Source organism: Sinocyclocheilus rhinocerous, unplaced genomic scaffold (genome assembly GCF_001515625.1).
Source record: "Sinocyclocheilus rhinocerous isolate Xijiao unplaced genomic scaffold, SAMN03320098_v1.1 scaffold10903, whole genome shotgun sequence".
Lineage (NCBI taxonomy): Eukaryota > Metazoa > Chordata > Actinopteri > Cypriniformes > Cyprinidae > Sinocyclocheilus > Sinocyclocheilus rhinocerous.
The window spans coordinates 1-19,647 of NW_015630137.1; the positions used below are offsets into that span (position 1 = coordinate 1).

The 19,647-nt window shown below is 36.6% G+C and overlaps 1 protein-coding gene across 2 annotated transcripts; it reads right to left on the reverse strand.

Annotated features, from left to right (window-relative positions):
• Positions 1 to 1,665: 1,665 nt before the first annotated feature.
• Positions 1,666 to 19,091, reverse strand: LOC107739941 (protein phosphatase 1H-like). Of its 2 annotated transcripts, XM_016552190.1 has the most exons (7): positions 18,764 to 19,091; positions 17,815 to 17,980; positions 17,549 to 17,617; positions 9,941 to 10,309; positions 8,708 to 8,820; positions 4,950 to 5,034; positions 1,666 to 1,788 (listed from the first exon to the last, which is right to left on the reverse strand). In XM_016552190.1, coding segments are annotated over exons 1-7 (927 nt in total). In that variant the 5' UTR covers positions 18,766 to 19,091. The 2 variants fall into 2 exon arrangements, with proteins under 2 accessions (XP_016407676.1, XP_016407677.1); XM_016552191.1 differs by lacking the exon at positions 17,549 to 17,617.
• Between the last annotated feature and the right edge of the window lie 556 nt (positions 19,092 to 19,647).

Sequence of the window (19,647 nt, forward strand, 5' to 3'; positions counted from 1 at the left end):
GCTTTTGGTCGATGATTCAGCACCCCGTAATTCATGGATAATTGGAAAAGTGATCCAAACCTTTCCAGATAAAAAAGGCTTTGTAAGTTTTTGACTTAAAACTAAGACCAATTATTTAAATAGACCAGTGACGAAAATGTGAAGACTGGAACCAATCTCAGATTAATAACATGCTTCTGAAGAAAGGAATCAAGTGGAATTTTAATCCTCCAACTGGTTCACATCATGGAGGCACATGGGAAAGATTGATTAGGTCTGTAAGGAAAGTTCTTAATGCTACCTTAAGAACACAAACCCTTGATGAAGATTGTCTTCATACAGTTCTATGTGAAGTTGAAGCAATCATTAATGGACGTCCCATCACTAAGGAATCTACTGACCCCAATGATTTGGAAGCACTTACACCTAATCATTTGTTGCTTTTAAAGACTGCACCATCATTACCACCAGGGATCTTTCAAAAAGAAGATATATATGCTCGTCGACGATGGAAACAAGTGCAATATATATCGGATCTGTTCTGGAAACGATGGACAAAGGAGTATTTACCTCAATTGCAAGAGCGACAGAAGTGGTCAGCGGCAGTCCGCAACTTCATTCCAGGAGATATTGTGCTTTTGGTCGATGATTCAGCACCCCGTAATTCATGGATAATTGGGAAAGTGATCCAAACCTTTCCAGACAAAAAAGGCTTTGTACGTCAGGTGCGACTTAAAACTAAGACCAATTATTTAAATAGACCAGTGACGAAAATCTGCCTTCTGCAGGAGGCAGATATTTGACATTTTCCTTAAAAAAAGTTTTTTTTTTTTTGGATTGGTCAATATAGACATTGACATCGAACTGTTATAGATATTGACTTCACACATTGATATGACTGAGTTAAAAATCACTCATTAACATTAAAGTATTAAGGACTTTACATGGACTCTATCAAATAATGTTGTTTTTATAAATACACAGACATTGATTGATGTATGAAAAATGAATTCATGTATTTTAAGATCTTGGGTCTTTGAATGTCTCCTATGTGAATTCAATGAATGTAATTATTGTTAAGATTACAATAATTAGGGGATGGAATATAGGAGCCATGTAAATATTCATGTGTGATGTCATGTGACTGTGGGAAAATGTAGGAGTGTCATTAATTATTTGAGAGTTAATTGATGTGTGGGAGCACGCATTTTTTTGTTGACCGTATATTCAAACTTTTGCATTGAATTGATAATCTGCCGATCCTTCAAGAAATGCATGCCTCAATGTACAAGTTGTCGGTGGATAAAAGAAATCTCAAGACGCAAATTTAAAGGATGATTGACGTGTCACAAGTTATTCCCTCACTCAGCTCCTGCGGCTTTAGTTAGTTTTTAGGCCGCTACAGTACCTAATTACATGTACTCATATACTTTACACCACTGAACCACACAACAACAACAACAACAACAACTAAAAATATTCAATTTTTAACCCCTGAAAAAAAATATCCTGGAGGAGACCATAAATTTATTAGAAATAAATATGGTTGGATTCCACTGTTGCCATTTGGAGTTTTGAAAGCAGTTTAATAAAACAAAGTTTTGATTTTTATAATAAAGGAAGCAATATTTCTTGCTACACAAACAAACACAATCGTGATGGAATATGACAGCAAATGTAATATCCTCACCAGCCAGTCATTGTGAAGTCCCGGTACAACATCTTCTTGCCCACCTCCTTTCGTTGCACCCTTCTGGGGAACTCCAAGTGTGTGAACTCTCCTCCTAACAGATGGGGTTGCATGAAACCCTAAAAACAAATACAGACAGAAATAATCATCTAAAGCCCAACAGACATGGCAAACTATACCTACAAAATTATAAAACAATGATGTCAACAAAATCACTATATACATTAAATTTGACATTAACTCATTTGGATTTGATACATTATAAGTGACAGTGAATTCAAAACAATATATGCCTGTGTAAACAAGTGCTTATCTGAGGGGATTAAGAGATACCTGCAACTCTATTTTAAACAAGTACAAAAACATTTTAACAAGTTAAAAAAAAAAAAAATCATCAAGAGGGTCTGGGAACATCTGCCTGATTTAATGTCCACACGGACAATGCATGTACAACATCACTTGTGAAAGGTGATTGTATGCAAGGACAGTATGCGGAGTTCGTAGTGGAATGCGAATGGCCGAAGAACACTTTGGGCTTTAAAAAAAGGAGGTATGCTTTGGGCTTTATAATAACTTAAAGTCTTCTTGTCTGTATTTGAAGAGAAGTGTCTTTTGCTTTGTGCTCGCAAGTTATATTGCCTTAAACTTGCCTTAAAGTTGTCTTTAACTGTCAACCATGTTATTACTATGTTAATAAATAGTGTATATATAAATAGGATACAATATTATTCTCTGTGGCCAAAGAAGTATTATCCCTTTCAGAACTGATAGCTACAGTCAATTAATCACTGGACAATTTAGCAGGTCAGTCATAAAACACTGATTCTGTCAAAATTCCCTGTAAGTTTGAACTCTTTTAAATTGAAAGGTTGAAAAGTTTTTGCCTGGCTGCGCCATACACTATGCATCCATTGTCAGGGTTCTGTCACTTCAGTCTAGATTATTTGTAGTTTTGTGACAGAGCCCTGCATGGGCATAGCCATCATTTCAGAAATGAGAGGAATAGAAGTGTTAATTATTATGATTTGTTTATATACAGTATATATTCCAATTGTTATCACAGAATAAGGCAGAATAGTTTCTATACTGTAATAAATGCTATGTCAAATTCATATACTTTATTACCTGGAGATGACTTGAAAAACACACATTAACCATATATTGTCACAATCGTGTGTTAAATGTCTTCACGTTTCATCAGTCTAAAATGTTTCTGATTTTTATGCCCCCCACATCTTCTACGCCCATGAAGCCCTGACAATCCTGTCATGTCTTGTTTTCATATCTTGTTTTCACGCAATCTCGTCTGCAAGCCCGGTTTCTTTTTTGGCTTTTGTTTTATTTGCTTCTGTGTGCCATCTGCTCTCATGTCTATTGTCTTGACCCTGCCCATCTTGTTGCCTGATTATTAGGGCCCAAGCACCGATGGTGCAAGGACCTTATTGGAATTGCTCAGTTTCTTCTTCTTCTTCTTCTCCAAAATCAATCGCATTTTGAGGGCCTAAACATGCTCGAAAACTCATGAAACTTTGCACACGCGCCAGAAGTGGCGAATATGGTTATGGGTTTCAGAAGTGGGTGTGGAAAATGGCTCAATAGCACCACCTATAAAATTTTAATACAGTGCCCCTCAAGCTATGTTTCACATACAAGTACGAAATTCGGTAGATACATGCAACACACCAATATCTACAAAAGTGTCCCCCAGTACGAAGTATGAAGCCCAACAGGAAGTCTGTTATTTTTAATTTTCTAGGCAAGTTTTGTGCAGTTTTTGCCATTTTCAGGCGTTGTATTTAAACGAACTCCTCCTAGAGATTTCAACAGATCAACACCAAATTTGGTCAGTGTAATCTAAAGCCCTTTATAACATTAAATTGCGAAGATCTTGAGTTTTCATTGAAGGGCATGTCCGTGGTGGCCTGACAAACTTAGATGTTTCGCCATGAAACAGGAAGTTGTTATAATTCAGGCAGACAATGTCCGATCTGCCCCAAACTTCACATGCTTTATAAGAGTCCTGTCCTGAACACATGCCCATGTTCAGTTACAGTCATAGCGCCACCTGTTGGCAACAGGAAGTGGCATGCTTTATGCTCTAACGAACTCCTCCTAGAGATTTAATGACATCGACATTATGTTTGGTTAGTCTACTCTACTCTAAAGGCCTCTGCAATGTCAGAATCCAAAGATCTTGATTTTTCGTTAAAGAGTGTGCCCTTGGCTACCTGACAAAGTTCCATGTTTCGTCATGGAAAAGGAAGTTGTTGTAAGGAAGTTGTTGTTAAATGTCCGATCTGCCCCAAACTTCGCATGTTTGATAAGTGTCCTGGCCTGAACACATCTAAAGGCCAATATACAGTTATAATCATAGTGCCACCTGTTGGCAACAGGATATGTCATGTTTTACACTAACTCAAACATACCATGTTCAATCTGCACCAAACTTCATATGTTTGATCTGTCCTGGCTTGAAGACTTCTACATGCCAATATTCAGTTATAGTCATAGCACCACTAGCTTGCAGCAGAAAGTTTGGCACATATAAATGACTTTGACATATTCCTCCTATATTTACCACTTTAAATGCATATTGCTGACCGTTTGCTGTTTTCCTAAAGCCACCGGGTGGCAGTGAGCCTGGGTGTGAGGGCCCTTTCAACTTTGCTTGCAGCTTTAATTGTTGCCCCACCTGTTGTCCTTCGTTACCCTCCATGTTTGCTCCCTGTTTATTCTCCTTGTGTTTGCAGTCTTGTGCCAGAACATCATTGAATGTGCCCTTTGTTGGTTCCTATCTTGTCCTGCCCTTCCTGATCCTGCCTCGCCTTGCTGTGCCCTGTCCTGTCCTGGCCTGTCTGCCTTGTTTCCCTTGGGGTCGTTTTTGTTTTGTTTTATTATTATTAAAGAGCCCAGACTTCCTGCAAGTGAGTCCATTCAACCAACCCTGACATCCATAGTTCAGAGTGGCATTCATTCATAGAGTCAGAGCATCAGCATTCTGGAAAGGAGTTGAACTTTCTACTTCCCACTTAGTATTAGTAAACCATTTAAAAGGTCAAGGGCTTTAACACTTTTTATAATATCTTTTAAATATTAAAATAAACATGGCTTTATAATATCTTTTAAAATATTTATGAGAGGCATAAGACAATTTATAATCATAAAAAGATTAATATAATAACAATAATATTATTATAAGATTATGTCAAAGAATTTGGTTTCCTTGACATAGAGTGTAAATAGTTAAAAGATAAAAAGAGCAAAAGATATTGCAACTTACAAGGAACTGAAGACTTTGTCTGTCTGACTCAGGGGTAAACTCTGTGGACATAGGAATTATCTCTCCATTTCTAATTATAATGGCTCTGAGGAATAAAACACACACACACACACGCATATATGTACATATAAGAAAATTATAAAATCTGTATACATGTGCATAAATGTTTCATACGAGGGCTGTCGGGAAAGTATCTAGCCATGGAATATGAAAAATACAGACATTTATCAAAGAAGATACAAGAGATATTGTACACAGGACAATAACACCTCAGACACCTTCAAAGTAGACATCTTGGGACCTCACACAGTTCTCCCAGCATCTCTTCCACTGTTCAAAACACTCTGCAAAATCCTTTGTTGGAATCGGCAACAGCGGCCTCATTATATTTTCCTGAATCCCATCGAAGGTCTGAAATGTCTTCCCTTTCAAAGGTGATTTTAGTTTTGGGAAAAGCCAGAAATTGCAGGGTGCTAAATCTGGGCTGTTACCTGGGTGATTTGATGTTTCACCAAAAAACTGTGCATGAGACGTGATGCATGGGTGGATGGGTCGTGATGAAGCTGCCAATCACAGGGTTGCCAACTTTTAAGTTCAGCTTGGAGCGGCCGGCTCCAGGAATGTGCAGAGGTGGGCTAAGCCCACCCAAATGACAGTCTTGCCCACCCAATCAGAATTAGATAAAGATTGCGTCAATTTTTTTATGCAGTGATCAAATTCAATCTGAAGTGGACTGTATTTTAAGAAGTTTAAGATATAGTTGTAGACTGCCCCAACAATAATAAAATAACACCAGAAAATTGCAGCATTTTTCTTTTATTAGCTGAATGCAAGGTGCGCTGAATTCACGCGGAGCTTTAGTCTGTTACAGAAAAGCAGCAGAGGCTGACAACGAGCGTAAACGGGCAGAAATATTTGCGCGCTATCACGGGGAGTTTGTGAGTTACGGGGAGTTTAATAGGCTACATGAATATGTATCATAGCCTACCACTGAAATTACCTGAGTGGTTTTAATGTTTTAAAAAACACGCTCATAATTGTCACGAATCCGGTCCATGAACTTCCGTCTGCTTGCCATCATAGGTCACCCTTTCCATTACATTGACTCTCGCACTACACAAACTGTTGCATCATCCCGGACTACATATCCCATCATCCATTGTACTGATTGCACACAGCACTGATTGCACACAGCTGTATCCAATCACACATTCACTATATATCACTCAATCTGACTCCTATCAAACTGCCGAGTATTGTATGCGCTTATCGCCAGCAGTGATAGCTTCTTTACAGAGTCCTCGTTAGTTTCCCAGTCCTAGCCTAGTCTTGCCCTGTCTGTTTTCTTGGTTTCTGATCTTTGCCTGTTTTCCTGGTCACATTTTATTGTCAGTGATAGCTTCTTTACAGAGCCCTCGTTAGTTTCCCAGTCCTAGCCTAGTCTTGCCCTGTCTGTTTTCTTGGTTTCTGATCTTTGCCTGTTTTCCTGGATTTATCCCTCTAGTCTCGCCCTTTTGATTCTGTTCGCCGATCGTTGACCTACGCTAGCCCTAGGATTATTCTTGTGTCTTGCCCGCCATATACCTGTTTGCCATTGTTCGACCCTGCCTGTGTTTCTGACCTCTTCTGCTTTAAATAAAAGCTTGCACATGGATCCGCACGTCTCACGTCTTGTCAGCCCCGTAACAATAATAGCCTAACGTGCATGGACGGGGCAAGAGCATATTATAAGCATAAACATCTAAAATGCATGTAGACTATACAGTTCAGTTGAAAGCTTCCCCCTTTTGGATTGCTGTTAATGCTTAATGTAAGAATGAAAACTGAAAGTAAAGAGTTTGTGCGGTGAAAGTTGCGTTCGTTGCAACAGTCGGCTCTACTGTATAAGAAACGTAGCGTTCCCCGACATAAACGACCAGCAATATCCAGTGATGCAAACTATTCTACCTTTTTTTTTTTTTTGGCAAATTCCACGGTTTTGAATGGAAAGTAGGTCTGCCATTTACATGATTCATGTAATTTATAATTGATTATGACAATAGCAATGTTCTGTTTTGCGTTTTCAACAATACAACTGAAATTGAATGGGTGCATATTTTAAAATAAAAATATTATTTGCAGTTCAGATTGATTACTTTACAAAAATTCTTATTCTTTTACTGTTTTTTTTATTTTATTTATTCCCCTAAATCCATTTAAATCCTTTATTTATTTAGTTTCTTTAAATAAATACTATTACCATAGTGGTCTGGTCTTTATATTTTCCTCAAAACAATTGGTCCCTCCAATGTTCTAGACATGATTATGGCCTTGTTTGGTTTAAATATAAAAAGTTAGTTGAAAAGAGTCACCAGTGTAGAAAACAATGATCCAGAGAAAGAGAACAAAGAGGGCTTTTTTTTTTACTATTCAATAAAGAAAAAAACGTTTATTTTGCTGTGAAAGTGCATGATAATCTAGGCTGCCCTAGTGTTTAATCATGTTTAAATATTTATTCAAATGAAGAACTTAAAAATAAGTACGCAGGTATGACCTGCAATATTCTAGATATATTTAGTAAAGAGCCATACAGGTACCTATGGGTAAACCATGGCATTACAAATGAAAATATTTTTTTTCTGACCACAAAATGACTTTGCCTCTTTGCTTAGGAATTTAAAACCCTTTTCTCTATTTTAACCTTAAATACTACACTAATTGTAATATGAGTAATAGAAATATTAGAAAAAATATTTTAAGTCATTAATGGACCATAATTATTGCACAAATAGTACTTAGTACCAAAAGATCTCCTCAAAATATTAAATAAATATTATTGAACTAAAATATACAACACTTATTTAATTGAAAAATAGTTAAGCTGTATGGTCACATAAGTAAGCAATACCTGAGGGTTAAAAAAAAAACAGAATAAAGATGATACTGTAAATGTCATCGACGTAATAATCAATGCATAATATGCTGTAATGTTTACCAAAACAATTGCTGCAAATACCTGTATAATGAAGCTGTCGTCTATCCTACATAAGCCCATTCAAATGTATTGTCAACGCTGGTTTGTTTGGAGAGCTCTATGGATCACGTGACCGCGTGGCAGTGCCGGCGAGATCAAAGCTTGTCGCAACTCTGTTTTTCAATAGCTCTGGCTGATATACGTTTTCTGAGTGCACATATCCGAAGCACATGGACAGAAAGTTCTCATTCACACACAAGTTTACATTAAAAACAAACACACGAGTAACAAAAACAGTCGGTTATGTCTGTGAAGGTAAACTGCTGGGAAATAAATTAGAGAAAAAGGCTTACCAAAACAAAGCTACTGGGTTAATCTTTTTCACATTTCCTTGATTGGTAGATGCACCGTGGACCTGATTATAGCACTTAAAACCTGGAAAAGTCAGATTTTCATGATATGTCACCTTCATTTTACGATTTACGCCACATTAAGTGCGCCAAAACTGTATTTTTTGTTTGAATTTGGTATTAAAACTTACAGAATTTGAAAGCTGATACTTTGTTTCACATCGCAAGCACGGTTGCCAATTTGGCATGAGATTTACATGGGCAGAGTGAGAGCGTAGACAGACCCAGGAAGCGTGTGTCTCATGCCAAATGCGTGAAAATTGGCAACCCTGCAATCACCAGCTGCTCATAGCTGCGGCTGTTTTCACTGTAGGCTATTACATCTCATATTTTTCATATTACATGAGTGGATACTTTCCAGACAGTCCTTATATATAGCCCTATATATATCTTACCTGCTGTCTCCAGCATTAGCAACATACAGCTTTCCCAGCAGGAAGACCACTACAAGCACAGTGCAGCCACCAGAGATATTGTATATAGCCTTCTCTGTCTCGATTTGGGCATCCTGAAATAAACACAGATGCATAGAGACATGGAGATGAAGTAAAGAAAACTATTTTACAAAACTATTGTAAAATATCTAATATATGCACACATGTGGCCACACATCAACTGAACTCTATATTAAAGCATCAAAAATACAGTATACATTTAATAAGAAATGTTATGTTGCAAAACATTTTAATGCTATTTTTGTAATTACTATTAGCAGGAAATTAAAATATTTACTGAACAATGTTGTCTTTTACCATATTGTTTTTGCTATAAGCAAGAAGAGACATGAGATCAGGCTTACAGTGATTTTACCATGGTTGAGGTGCATTCAGTTCTCTAGTTAGCAATAGTACACTATGCTGCCATCTATGTGGTTCTTTTGTGGTTCAGTTTTATGGAAATTACATTGATACCTGTGAGTGAGATTAGTCTATACAAGAGGTCTAATTTTTCCACTTTGTTTATGCGGTACCACTTAATTTTTTGTTAGTTGTATTATTATTTTTACCTTTGGCAAACTATTTATTTATTATTTTACCTTTGATTGCGATATGTCATGTTGCTGATGACAATAACTTGTCAACTCTTCAGTAAGAGACAAAGGCTTTCAAGAACTTTAAAGTTCAAGTTTGTTTCGGACAAGATCAAGTGATGACACAAGTTAGTTTTGTCCATCCATTTCTATAAATTTAACTTACGGTAACAAGCATCACAATGACAGGGTTATGAGCTAGTCACAGCTAGGTAGAGGCACCGCCTCTTCTCATGCGACTTTTCATCTATATCTGGCTGTTTCTCCCTCACATTAACTACACACAATTTTTTTTCTCATCCAAATTGTATCGAGGAAGCACTCTTTGCCCCTTTGTTCTTAGGAAAACATTACTGTAATATGGTTTAAAAGTTAAGCATTAAAGTAAATCCAAATTTCAATACAATATATATTTAAAATATTTATTATATATGTAATAACATACATTTTAAATATTTACATTTTATACAGCTGTTTCATTCTCTCTTTTCTAATATCGCTGGAACTGGAAAACTCCTTTCTGTTGAAAAGTGTAACTCAAACCAAACTCAAACCACATCCAGTACTTTTGTGGAAACTACACAGAACTGGACCTCACCATTTCCTTGAAGGCATTCTCCAAGGCACCAGTCACAAGGCTTTCATGTTGGACCTTCTTCTCCACAAAGAACCGTGTTGGAGGGGTGCAGGGAGAGCCAGGGGCACCAGTGGCACCGCGTAGGGAAGCAGCTCGGGTGAGAGCCCTTTGTGTGCCTGGGGATGGATGGTAGTTGGGTTCTTCACCCAATACAGTTGGGGGAAGAGACGCCAAGTTAGTCAGGACCTCCAGAACACCTTGGAGCTGCTCCACAATGTGTTGGTGTAGCAGTCTGGAAGCCACCACTGCCGCTCCTGAGCCAGCGTGACCATCAAACAGAGCCCAGTAATGGAAGACCAGCCCTTCTGAGTCTTGTGGAAAAATACAATCCTACATAATACAACAGAGCAAACAGCAGCTGCTTAGCAATTTCCCAGCAATTTGTGGTTTATAGTTATTTTAGAACAGCTAAGGGACATTGTTAGGCATGACGTGGATGGGGGGCCTACAACCACTTTTGCTATTCTAAAATCACATTAAACCAGAGTTTCATGGGGTTTACTTATTAAAATGGTTACATCATACACTTTGCAAAATAGGGTGACAGAGCATGTTTACGACATTAAATACTGGATGAGCGGTATTTTCTTCTATTAAATTCTGATAAAATAAAGATATTATTCATTGGACCAAAATGCTGTACACATAAGTTTTGCATTAAGGTTGTATTGTTATTTCTTCCTTTACAGTTAAAGACCTAAGTGTCATAGACAGCAACTAGTCTTTTGAAAATCAAAACATTGCCAAGTTATGGAAAAATGTTACCTGTTTCAGATGCAGAAAGGCTAGTTCATGCATTCCTATTCTCAAGACTGGATTATTGTAATGCGCTACTAGGTGGTGTCCTGCATCTTCAATGAACAAGCACAGTTCTGGTTTATTGAACTCTTCTGAAAGCATTTACTACATTTTTGCTATAACATGATGAGATTAACTAATCATGAAAATTGTTGATTATAACATTATATTTAGATAAACTCCCATTACATGAAAGGTTGTAGACTACTGCTGATCACAGTCATGCCTGTTTAGCACACAAATCTTGTCACTGCAGCCTGACTTCCTCATTCTCATGAATGCTTTTATCATAACTAACACAATGCAAACATAATGTAAATAGGAGACTCATTGTGCAGTGTAGACAATGTCAATGATTATAACTAGAGTTTTGACAAGATTTCAGTACTCAGTCACTGATAAACTTGTAACTGACAGCTCAAGTGATTATAAAGATTTCAGTATATAATTTAATTTCAACTTAAATAACATAATTTCCAAGCTACACAGAGGAAGTGTGAGGTTGACCATTTATAATCACTGGCTTGATTTAATGCATAAACAGCAATAAACAATTTTGCGACAAAGAATATTTGACTGTACACGAGTCCTTGCATATTAAAAAGCACTGTTCACATATCAGCCATTAGTATTAACATGGCGTCACAACCGGGACAAAGAGGCAGACAGGCAGGTTAACGTAAATCAGAGTTTAATAATAGGAACTTAGGAGAGGCTTCCAACGGAAAAGAGTTCAACTTAGGGATAAATGGAAGCATAGAACACAGTCTTATCTGGGGTCGGCACTCCGGTCCTCCGGCCGAGAACTGAGGAATCCGATGGTTGAAAGGCAGATCGGGAGGCAAGGAACCAGGACAGAGAAGCTTGCAACCTTGAGACCAGCCGATGAGTGACTGAGGTGAGTGTGTATTTGACTGGTGTGGTAAGTGGGTGCAGGTGTCCGTGATTAGTAATCGGGTGATTGAGCGGGTGTAGGAGGCTGATTCGGCTGGTGAGGCAGGTGTTTCCGTGACAGGTACGTTTCTGATGGTTATTGATTTAACAGGTCAGGAATGATCATTAAATGTTAACAGGTTTAAAACTTCAGCATTTTCATCATGTCCTCTGTGCAAACAATTTTGTGTTTGTACTGTCAATCACTGCTAATTAAATTGTTTTTTTTTGTTTGTTTTTAATTTTTGAAGTTACCATACAGGCTGTGTGGAATATGAGTAGTTTTGCTTCTAACTCAGCTTGCTTCTATATTTACAGTTTTAAATATACACTGAGCCAGAGGAATAAATAGAAAGCTTTACACTAGTGTTAGAAATTTCCTCCCGGAAGTTTCACAAAACCCTCCAGCGAGTGAATCCCCGGGCTCTGTGCAGTCCACAAGGCTTCGGCCCACTGCAAGGCTCGTCCAGACAGCAACGAGATAATGAATGACACCTTGTCCCGCTCAGTCACAAACAGGTGTGGTTGCAACTCCAGATAGAGGGAACATTGCAGCAAGAACCCGCTGCCGAAGGTTGCCTCACCCGAAAAGCTGGCTGGCCGGGCCATGGGACAGGCGGGGAGAGAGGCGGTGAAAGTCCGAATGGGTGAGGGTTCCGGTGAGGATGCGCTCTGAGAATCCATGAGTCCGTGTTGTAATCCGTTTAATTTTGAGGGGCTGGTCTTCTGTCACATCCGGGACAAAGAGGCAGGAGGCTGATTCGGCTGGTGAGGCAGGTGTTTCTGTGACACATGGTTATTTACAGTCACATTTATCATGTGTTCCCTAGGATTCCCACACTTAAGTTTTCAACTATTTTGTTTCCTTGGATTTTATTTTGCATTCGGTTCCAAAAATTTCCATGTTGTCATATTCTGTGTTTATGTCCTGTGTTTGTATTAGTTCCCATACTAATTATGTTCACTTGGGTCTTATTCAGGAGGCGTAGATCTGTGCAAGCAGTGTTTCACCGATGTATTCATCTCTATTATGTTAATAAAAATGCAGAAGTAGAAAGCTATTAAAATACGTTTTGGCAGATTGGTCTCAGTAAATGTTTGTGGATAATTCAATAAATGTTTTTGGACTAACAATGAAATTTAAGTTATGAAACTTAGTTGATTTTAATAGTAGAATTACTTTTTATTTGTTAATTTCTTGACCATGTAATTTTAAAAAAATCAATATAACCCCTTTAGTAATAAAATACTGTAGTAATAACTATATATGATTTATTAATATAGTACAATATTTTATTTCAAACGAATGAAGAAATAAAAGTAGGTTAAATCCAAGAAGCTCTACAAGAATCTGTCGACTGAAGAAATGCCGCCTGCACTTGCAGTATTGATGGCTCTGTTGCTGCAGACCATTTAAAATGGTAAACATACTAAAAATATTTATGTTACAACAGCATCAGTTTCTAAAAAAAAATATTTTGTTATTTTCAAAGCTTATCACAATGTACACTCAATATAAAAGCGCATTATTAACTGTTCTTTTATGTTGTTCTAACAAAACAAAAAGTAACCAACCATAAATAAATACATTTTTGCTCAGAACAAACCATAATGAAATCAGTTCATTTTAATGTGCTTTATAGAATCCCCTACCTTGGCCTTCCAGTGGAGAGACCTGAGGTGATTGAGGTCAACCCTTGCCTCCCTTTCCCACATAATACTAAGGTGACATAATATCATTGACGTGACATTCAAACGAGTGATAGAAATGTGCCGTCCCGACTGCCTTCCCCCCCATGCCTAAATTGGCCACTGTTGTCTGATGTCTTACTGAATCACAACAATCATCATAATTTGTTTAAAATTAAGCTAATCCAGCAATCCTTATGGAATATATATATATATATATATAAATAAACGAATGAATGAAGCACCAATGTAAAAGAGCTCTAAAAGGGTCTTTTAAACATTTATTCTGTGTCTTAAGTTACAACAAATTCTATAAAATATTTTTAACTGAACCTAAACAAACATTTAATTTTATAGCATACAAACTACAAAAAATGCAAATGAATAGTGGTGAAAATAGTATTGAGACATCAGGTGCACATCTTCTTTGTTGCATGCATTATGATACACTAACACAAACAAAAACATTTGTATTAACAAACATATCTCTAATTGCACAAATCACTGCACATACATTTAATTCTGAAATTTGCAGATAAGGCGTAAAAGGTGTTCGGTTGTACATAGTAAGACACATTTGCAACATTTAGACATTAAACATTTATTTACATTTATTTTAACATGTGTATAAGTAGTATTTATAAAGTTTTAGCTTTTAGTTTTGGATCTGTTTTTAGTTGTTTTAATACTACAATTGATTGCTTCTGTTGTTCTCATTTGTAAATCGCTTTGGATAAAAGCGTCTGCTAAATGACTAAATAAATAAATTTATCAAGTTTATGGATAATTAGGCATGTATTGTTTTTAATTTTGAGACTCTAATTTCATCCAATAGCAGGGGTAAGCTGACTAGGTACATGCATTCTCAGAAAAAAAAAAAGATACAAAAGCTTTCACTGGGGCACTATTAATATGTAAAATTGAGTTACTAATATGTACATTTTAAGTACTAATTGTCACGCTTACGTGCTGGAATGAAGACAGAAGAGCATACGTCGAAGATAATCTTAATTCTTCTTAATAAATCCACAGGGAAAGATGAAGGGAATATCCCCACACGAAGGATAACCACATGCAATAACCAACAACTCAAAGAACTAAAGGAAGGGAATTTATACAAACGGAAGAGGAACTAATGACTAATTAACAAGACACAAGTGAAAGGAGGTTAACTAATAAAGACACAATGAGGACAGGAACAGGAACGACCAAATATGGGCACATGAGGGAGAAAAACAGAACCAAACGTTGGAAACCAAGGTCCTAGAGTCTGGAGGAAGGGTGGAGAAGCTCATAGCCCAAGTTGCTTGAAGTCCAGTGTTAAGTTTCCACAGTCTGTAATGATTCGGGGTGCAATGTCATCTGCTGGTGTTGGTCTAATGTGTTTTTTGAAAACCAACGTCACTGCACCCGTTTACCAAGAAATTTTGGAGCACTTCATGCTTCCTTCTGCTGACCAGCTTTTTGAAGATGCTGATTTAATTTTCCAGCAGGATTTGGCACCTGCCCACACTGCCAAAAGCACCAAAAGTTGGTTAAATGACCATGGTGTTGGTGTGCTTGACTGGCCAGCAAACTCACCAGACCTGAACCCCATAGAGAATCTATGGGGTATTGTCAAGAGGAAAATGAGAAACAAGAGACCAAAAAATGCAGATGAGCTGAAGGCCACTGTCAAAGAAACCTGGCTTCCATACCACCTAGGCAGTGCCACAACCTGATCACCTCCATGCGACGCCGAATTGAGGCAGTAATTAAAGCAAAAGGAGCCCCTACCAAGTATTGAGTACATGTACAGTAAATGAACATACTTTCCAGAAGGCCAACAATTCACTAAAAATGTATTTTTTATTGGTCTTATGAAGTATTATAATTTGTTGAGATTAGCTGATTGTCATGTCACCATATTCTAATTTGTTGGTGGGTTTTTGTTAAATGTGAGCCAAAATCATCACAATTAAAAGAACCAAAGACTTAAACTACTTCAGTCTGTGTGCATTGAATTTATTTAATACACGAGTTTCACAATTTGAGTTGAATTACTGAAATAAATTAACTTTTCCACGACATTCTAATTTATTGAGATGCACCTGTATACCCTTAAAATACTGCCCCAGTGACAGCTTTTGTGCTTTTTAAGGCCCTGTGTGGTTCAGTCCCAGAGATATATGGATCTCAATTTGGCTCCAAGAGTAAATCGTTTAATTGTACACATACTGAGTGGTCAAGAACAAAATGTGGGTACATACAAATGTTTTTTTTTTTAAAAGAAGAATGTATGAGAACAAATGATAGAAATGTATCTTGTTTCCCTCTATCAAAACAACTGCATAGAAAAAAAACCTGTCTACATACCATAAATATTATTTTTCCAAAGGTTGCATGCCTTTAACTCAAGAAATATTAAAATATCTCAATATCATTTTAAATTCTGGTTCATAAACTTTTCTTTTGTAATCTTCATTCCTAAGGCCCTATATGGTTCGATCCCAGAGACATGGGGAGCCCTACGTCCCATTTGTTACATTTTACCAATTTTTAGTGGTTGAAAACTGTGGTCACTTTGCATACAGCTAAAACTTGTAGTATTTAAAGAACAATGTCTGAAAAACAAATAATATTGAAAGTAGAAATGTATCTTGTTTCACTCTATCATGACAATTGCATAGAACCTGTCTGAATGCCAAAAAATTCCTTTTTCCAAAGGAAAACTTTATTTTACTACTTTGTGTCTGTAACTCAAGAAGCATTAAATATCTCAGTATGATTTTAGATCCTGGTTCCTAAGAAACGTTTCTTTTGGAATCTTCATTTTATAGGCCTTGAATAGTTCAGTCCCAGAGATATTGGGATCTCAATGTGACTCCATGTCTAAATTGTCGAGTCCTACCCATTTTCAATGATTGAAAAACAAATGTGAATTTGTGTTTATCTAGTCATAACTGTTCACACTGCAAATATGCAAATAATAACAGTGATGTGTACTGTGACACATCAGATTATGAATAACCAGGATTAATTGTTAACTCCGGGTAAAGTAAGAGTTGTGTGAAATAAAAAATACTTTCAAACTTTGAAACATTTAAGGTTTCTCACACTTTAAATAATTAATACTGGGTAATTCTAAATTTTGAGTAAATGGGATCCTTGATCATTTCAGTGCATTTTTAGCACCCAGACATGTATGTTCTGTTTTGATAGAGGTAAACAAGCTACAAATTTAGTTTGATTATTATTTATTTTTCAGATATTCCTCATTAAATACAATAAGTATCAGCTGTATACAAAGTTGCCAACATTTGTTTTTTGACCACTGAAAATAGGTAATATTCAACATCTGGACATGGAGCCAGATACCATATCTCTGGGATGAACCATATAGTGCCTTGAAAATGAAAAATCCAAAGAAATGTTTATTAAGAACCAGAATCTAAAATAATATTGAGATATCTCTAATATTTCTTGAGTTATAAGTATTCAAACTTTGAAAAAACAAATATTGCACTTGGACAGGTATATTCTATGAAATTGTATTGATAGAGGGAAACAAGAAACATTTCTAAAAGAAAAAAGTATCATATGTATGCAATGTGACCCACATTTGTTTTTTGTTTTGTTTTTTTGGCCACTAAAAATGTGTGCAACTGAACAACTCCTTACTCCTGGAACCATACTAAGATCCCAATATCGCTGAAATGGAACCATATAGGACCTTAAAAATTAAGATGCTATAAGGAATGTTTGTTAAGACCCAAAATCTAAAAGGGCATTTAAGATTTATCTTATTATCTTTAATACTTCTTGAGTTACAGGCATGAAAACTTCTGAGAAAAAAAAACCTTGAAAAGTGCTTTTTCCCAGTTTTGAATGGTCACCATTGGCATATAATGCAACAGATTTTACTCATAGACCTACCAATCTCTGTGTAAAAATAACTGCCATATTTCTAAAGTCATTTTTACCCTCATGTAATTTGGCTCTGAATCTCAGGTGAAAATTGTCTACAAAATAGTGGATAGTAAATGTACATCCATGACATTTAATATTTTGGCTATCATCGCAATACATGTTTATCTTTCTTCAGAAAAAATACTGACAAAATCAAAAGTTTGAGCTGGGGAACTTTGGAATGTTTATGGAATGACCCACCTTTTTTTCTGAGAGTGTACCATCCTTGGTCAGCTGCTCTCTCTTGCTTTGTGTAGATGGTGAGAGGTACTAAGATAGTGTGATCAAATACTGTAATGCTAACCAAGGTCAGCCAATAAAAAACATTAGCATAGCTACTTTAAGAATTGAAAAAATTGGACACTGTATTAATGTGTCTATTATTTTTAAAGCGTCAAACAGCAAATATTAATCACAGATATTAAGATGCTCTTTTTTCAACCCTGGTACTGTGAACAAGCACTTACATTATTTTCCAACATGCCCATGCCATCGCTATTGGGAAGAGACGACCTCCTTCTACTTGTAGGCAGCTTTCTGGGTGTCAAGGATCCTATAGGTTTCTTCTTAACCAGTACAACCTCACAGCATGCCTGGTCCTCATTCAGAGCACTCTTACCTGCATTTATCACCCTGAAACACAAGTACCAAAACAGACAGCTTGACACTAAAGCATTTTTATTTTAATGTTTTAAGGGTAATAAAAAAATTACAATAAAATTACAAAACACCAATAAATGTAAAACAAACAAATACATTACTTTGTACAGGTTAACAAGCAATATTTTGCAATGGTCATATGGTCATTTTATGGTCCAACTATAAACAGGAAGTATCTGTTAAAGTTAAAAATTTGGTGTAATGAAATGTGTTTATGCGGTTTAAGGTTAAAAAAAAACACATTATTTTCCACATACATGTTATTTTCCATACACATGTTAACAATGTGAAAGGAATAAAAATAGAAGAAAAAAAAACTTATATGTGATGGACATTGGTTATAATCATTTTGTATCTACTGTTACATCTAACTGTATGTACTGTATCTACTTTGAAGGCATCTTGAGTAAAGGAGCTTCATATTTAACAAAGCATATAATAAACGGCTGAACCGGAAGCGCTGAGACCTGTTTAACAGAATGCGGAAATCTGCTGTGCATAAGCAGCACTTATTCATTAGATACCAGTTCTTGTTTATTAGATACTAATACTCTTTCAGTAGTGACTAGTAACAGCTAAGGGTAAGTGTTGAAGCCTATGTTTTTTTTTAAGATTTACATTTGTTGAATGTACAAATCCCTTAAAATGCTCCTTGTTAAGGTGGTGATCCAAGGAAGGGGTAACTCACTCTGAGACATGTACAATATGAAAATGTATCTAAACGCCTGCCTACACACTAGTGCCTCCAACACTCACATAGTTTTTTTTTTTTTTTGTCATTCCACCAGAAGACCGTATGAAAACATGGAACACCCCTTCCAAGGATGTTGTCCTGATGACCTCACCAGGCTGTAACTTACAGCACTTATTGGGTCAGTCTGTAAGTGAGCATGAAGCCGTGGGGATGAAGGTCAACACCTCCATATCAGAAGTCATGGTTTCATGGTTCTCTCCGGGCATGTCCTATTGGGAAGAGAACCCGAACAGATCTAGGATGTACTGGATGGATTATGTCTCCCAGCTGGCCTGGGAGCTGATGGTAGTTGCTAGGTAAAAGGATGTCTGGGCAGCTCTATTTATGTTAACTTTCCTACAAAAAAATGAAAAAAATTTGAATATCGTGAAAAAATTATTATTATTATTTTTTTTTACTTATTTCAAAAAGTGAAACTTTTATATATTCTAGATTCATTACATGTAAAGTAAAACATTTCAAAAGATTTTTTAATTTTTTATTTTGATGATTAGAGCTTAGAGCTCATGAAAGTCAATAACCCAGTATCTCAAAATATTAGAATATTTACATTTGAGTTTCATTAAATGACCATCCCTACAGTATAAATTCCGGGTATCTCTTGTTCTTTGAAACCACAATAATGGGAAAACTGCTGACTTGGCAATGGTCCAGAAGACGATCATTGACACACTCCACAAAGAGGGTAAGTCACAGAAGGTCATTACTGAAAGGGGTGGCTGTTCACAGAGTGCTGTATTAAAGCATATTAAATGCAAAGTTGACTGGAAGGAAGAAAATGGGTAGGAAAAGGGGCACAAACAACAGGGATGACCGCAAGCTTGAGAATACTGTCAAGCAAAGCCGATTCAAACACTTGGGAGAGCTTCACAAGGAGTGGACTGAA

Coding starts and splice junctions, on each gene's coding strand:
- LOC107739941 (XM_016552190.1), bottom strand. Junction 8,821..9,940: donor AGAATGCCTTCAAGGAAATG/GTGAGGTCCAGT, acceptor TGTTTATTTCAG/GATGCCCAAATCGAGACAGA. Junction 1,789..4,949: donor GACAAAGTCTTCAGTTCCTT/GTAAGTTGCAAT, acceptor ATTTGTTTTTAG/GGTTTCATGCAACCCCATCT.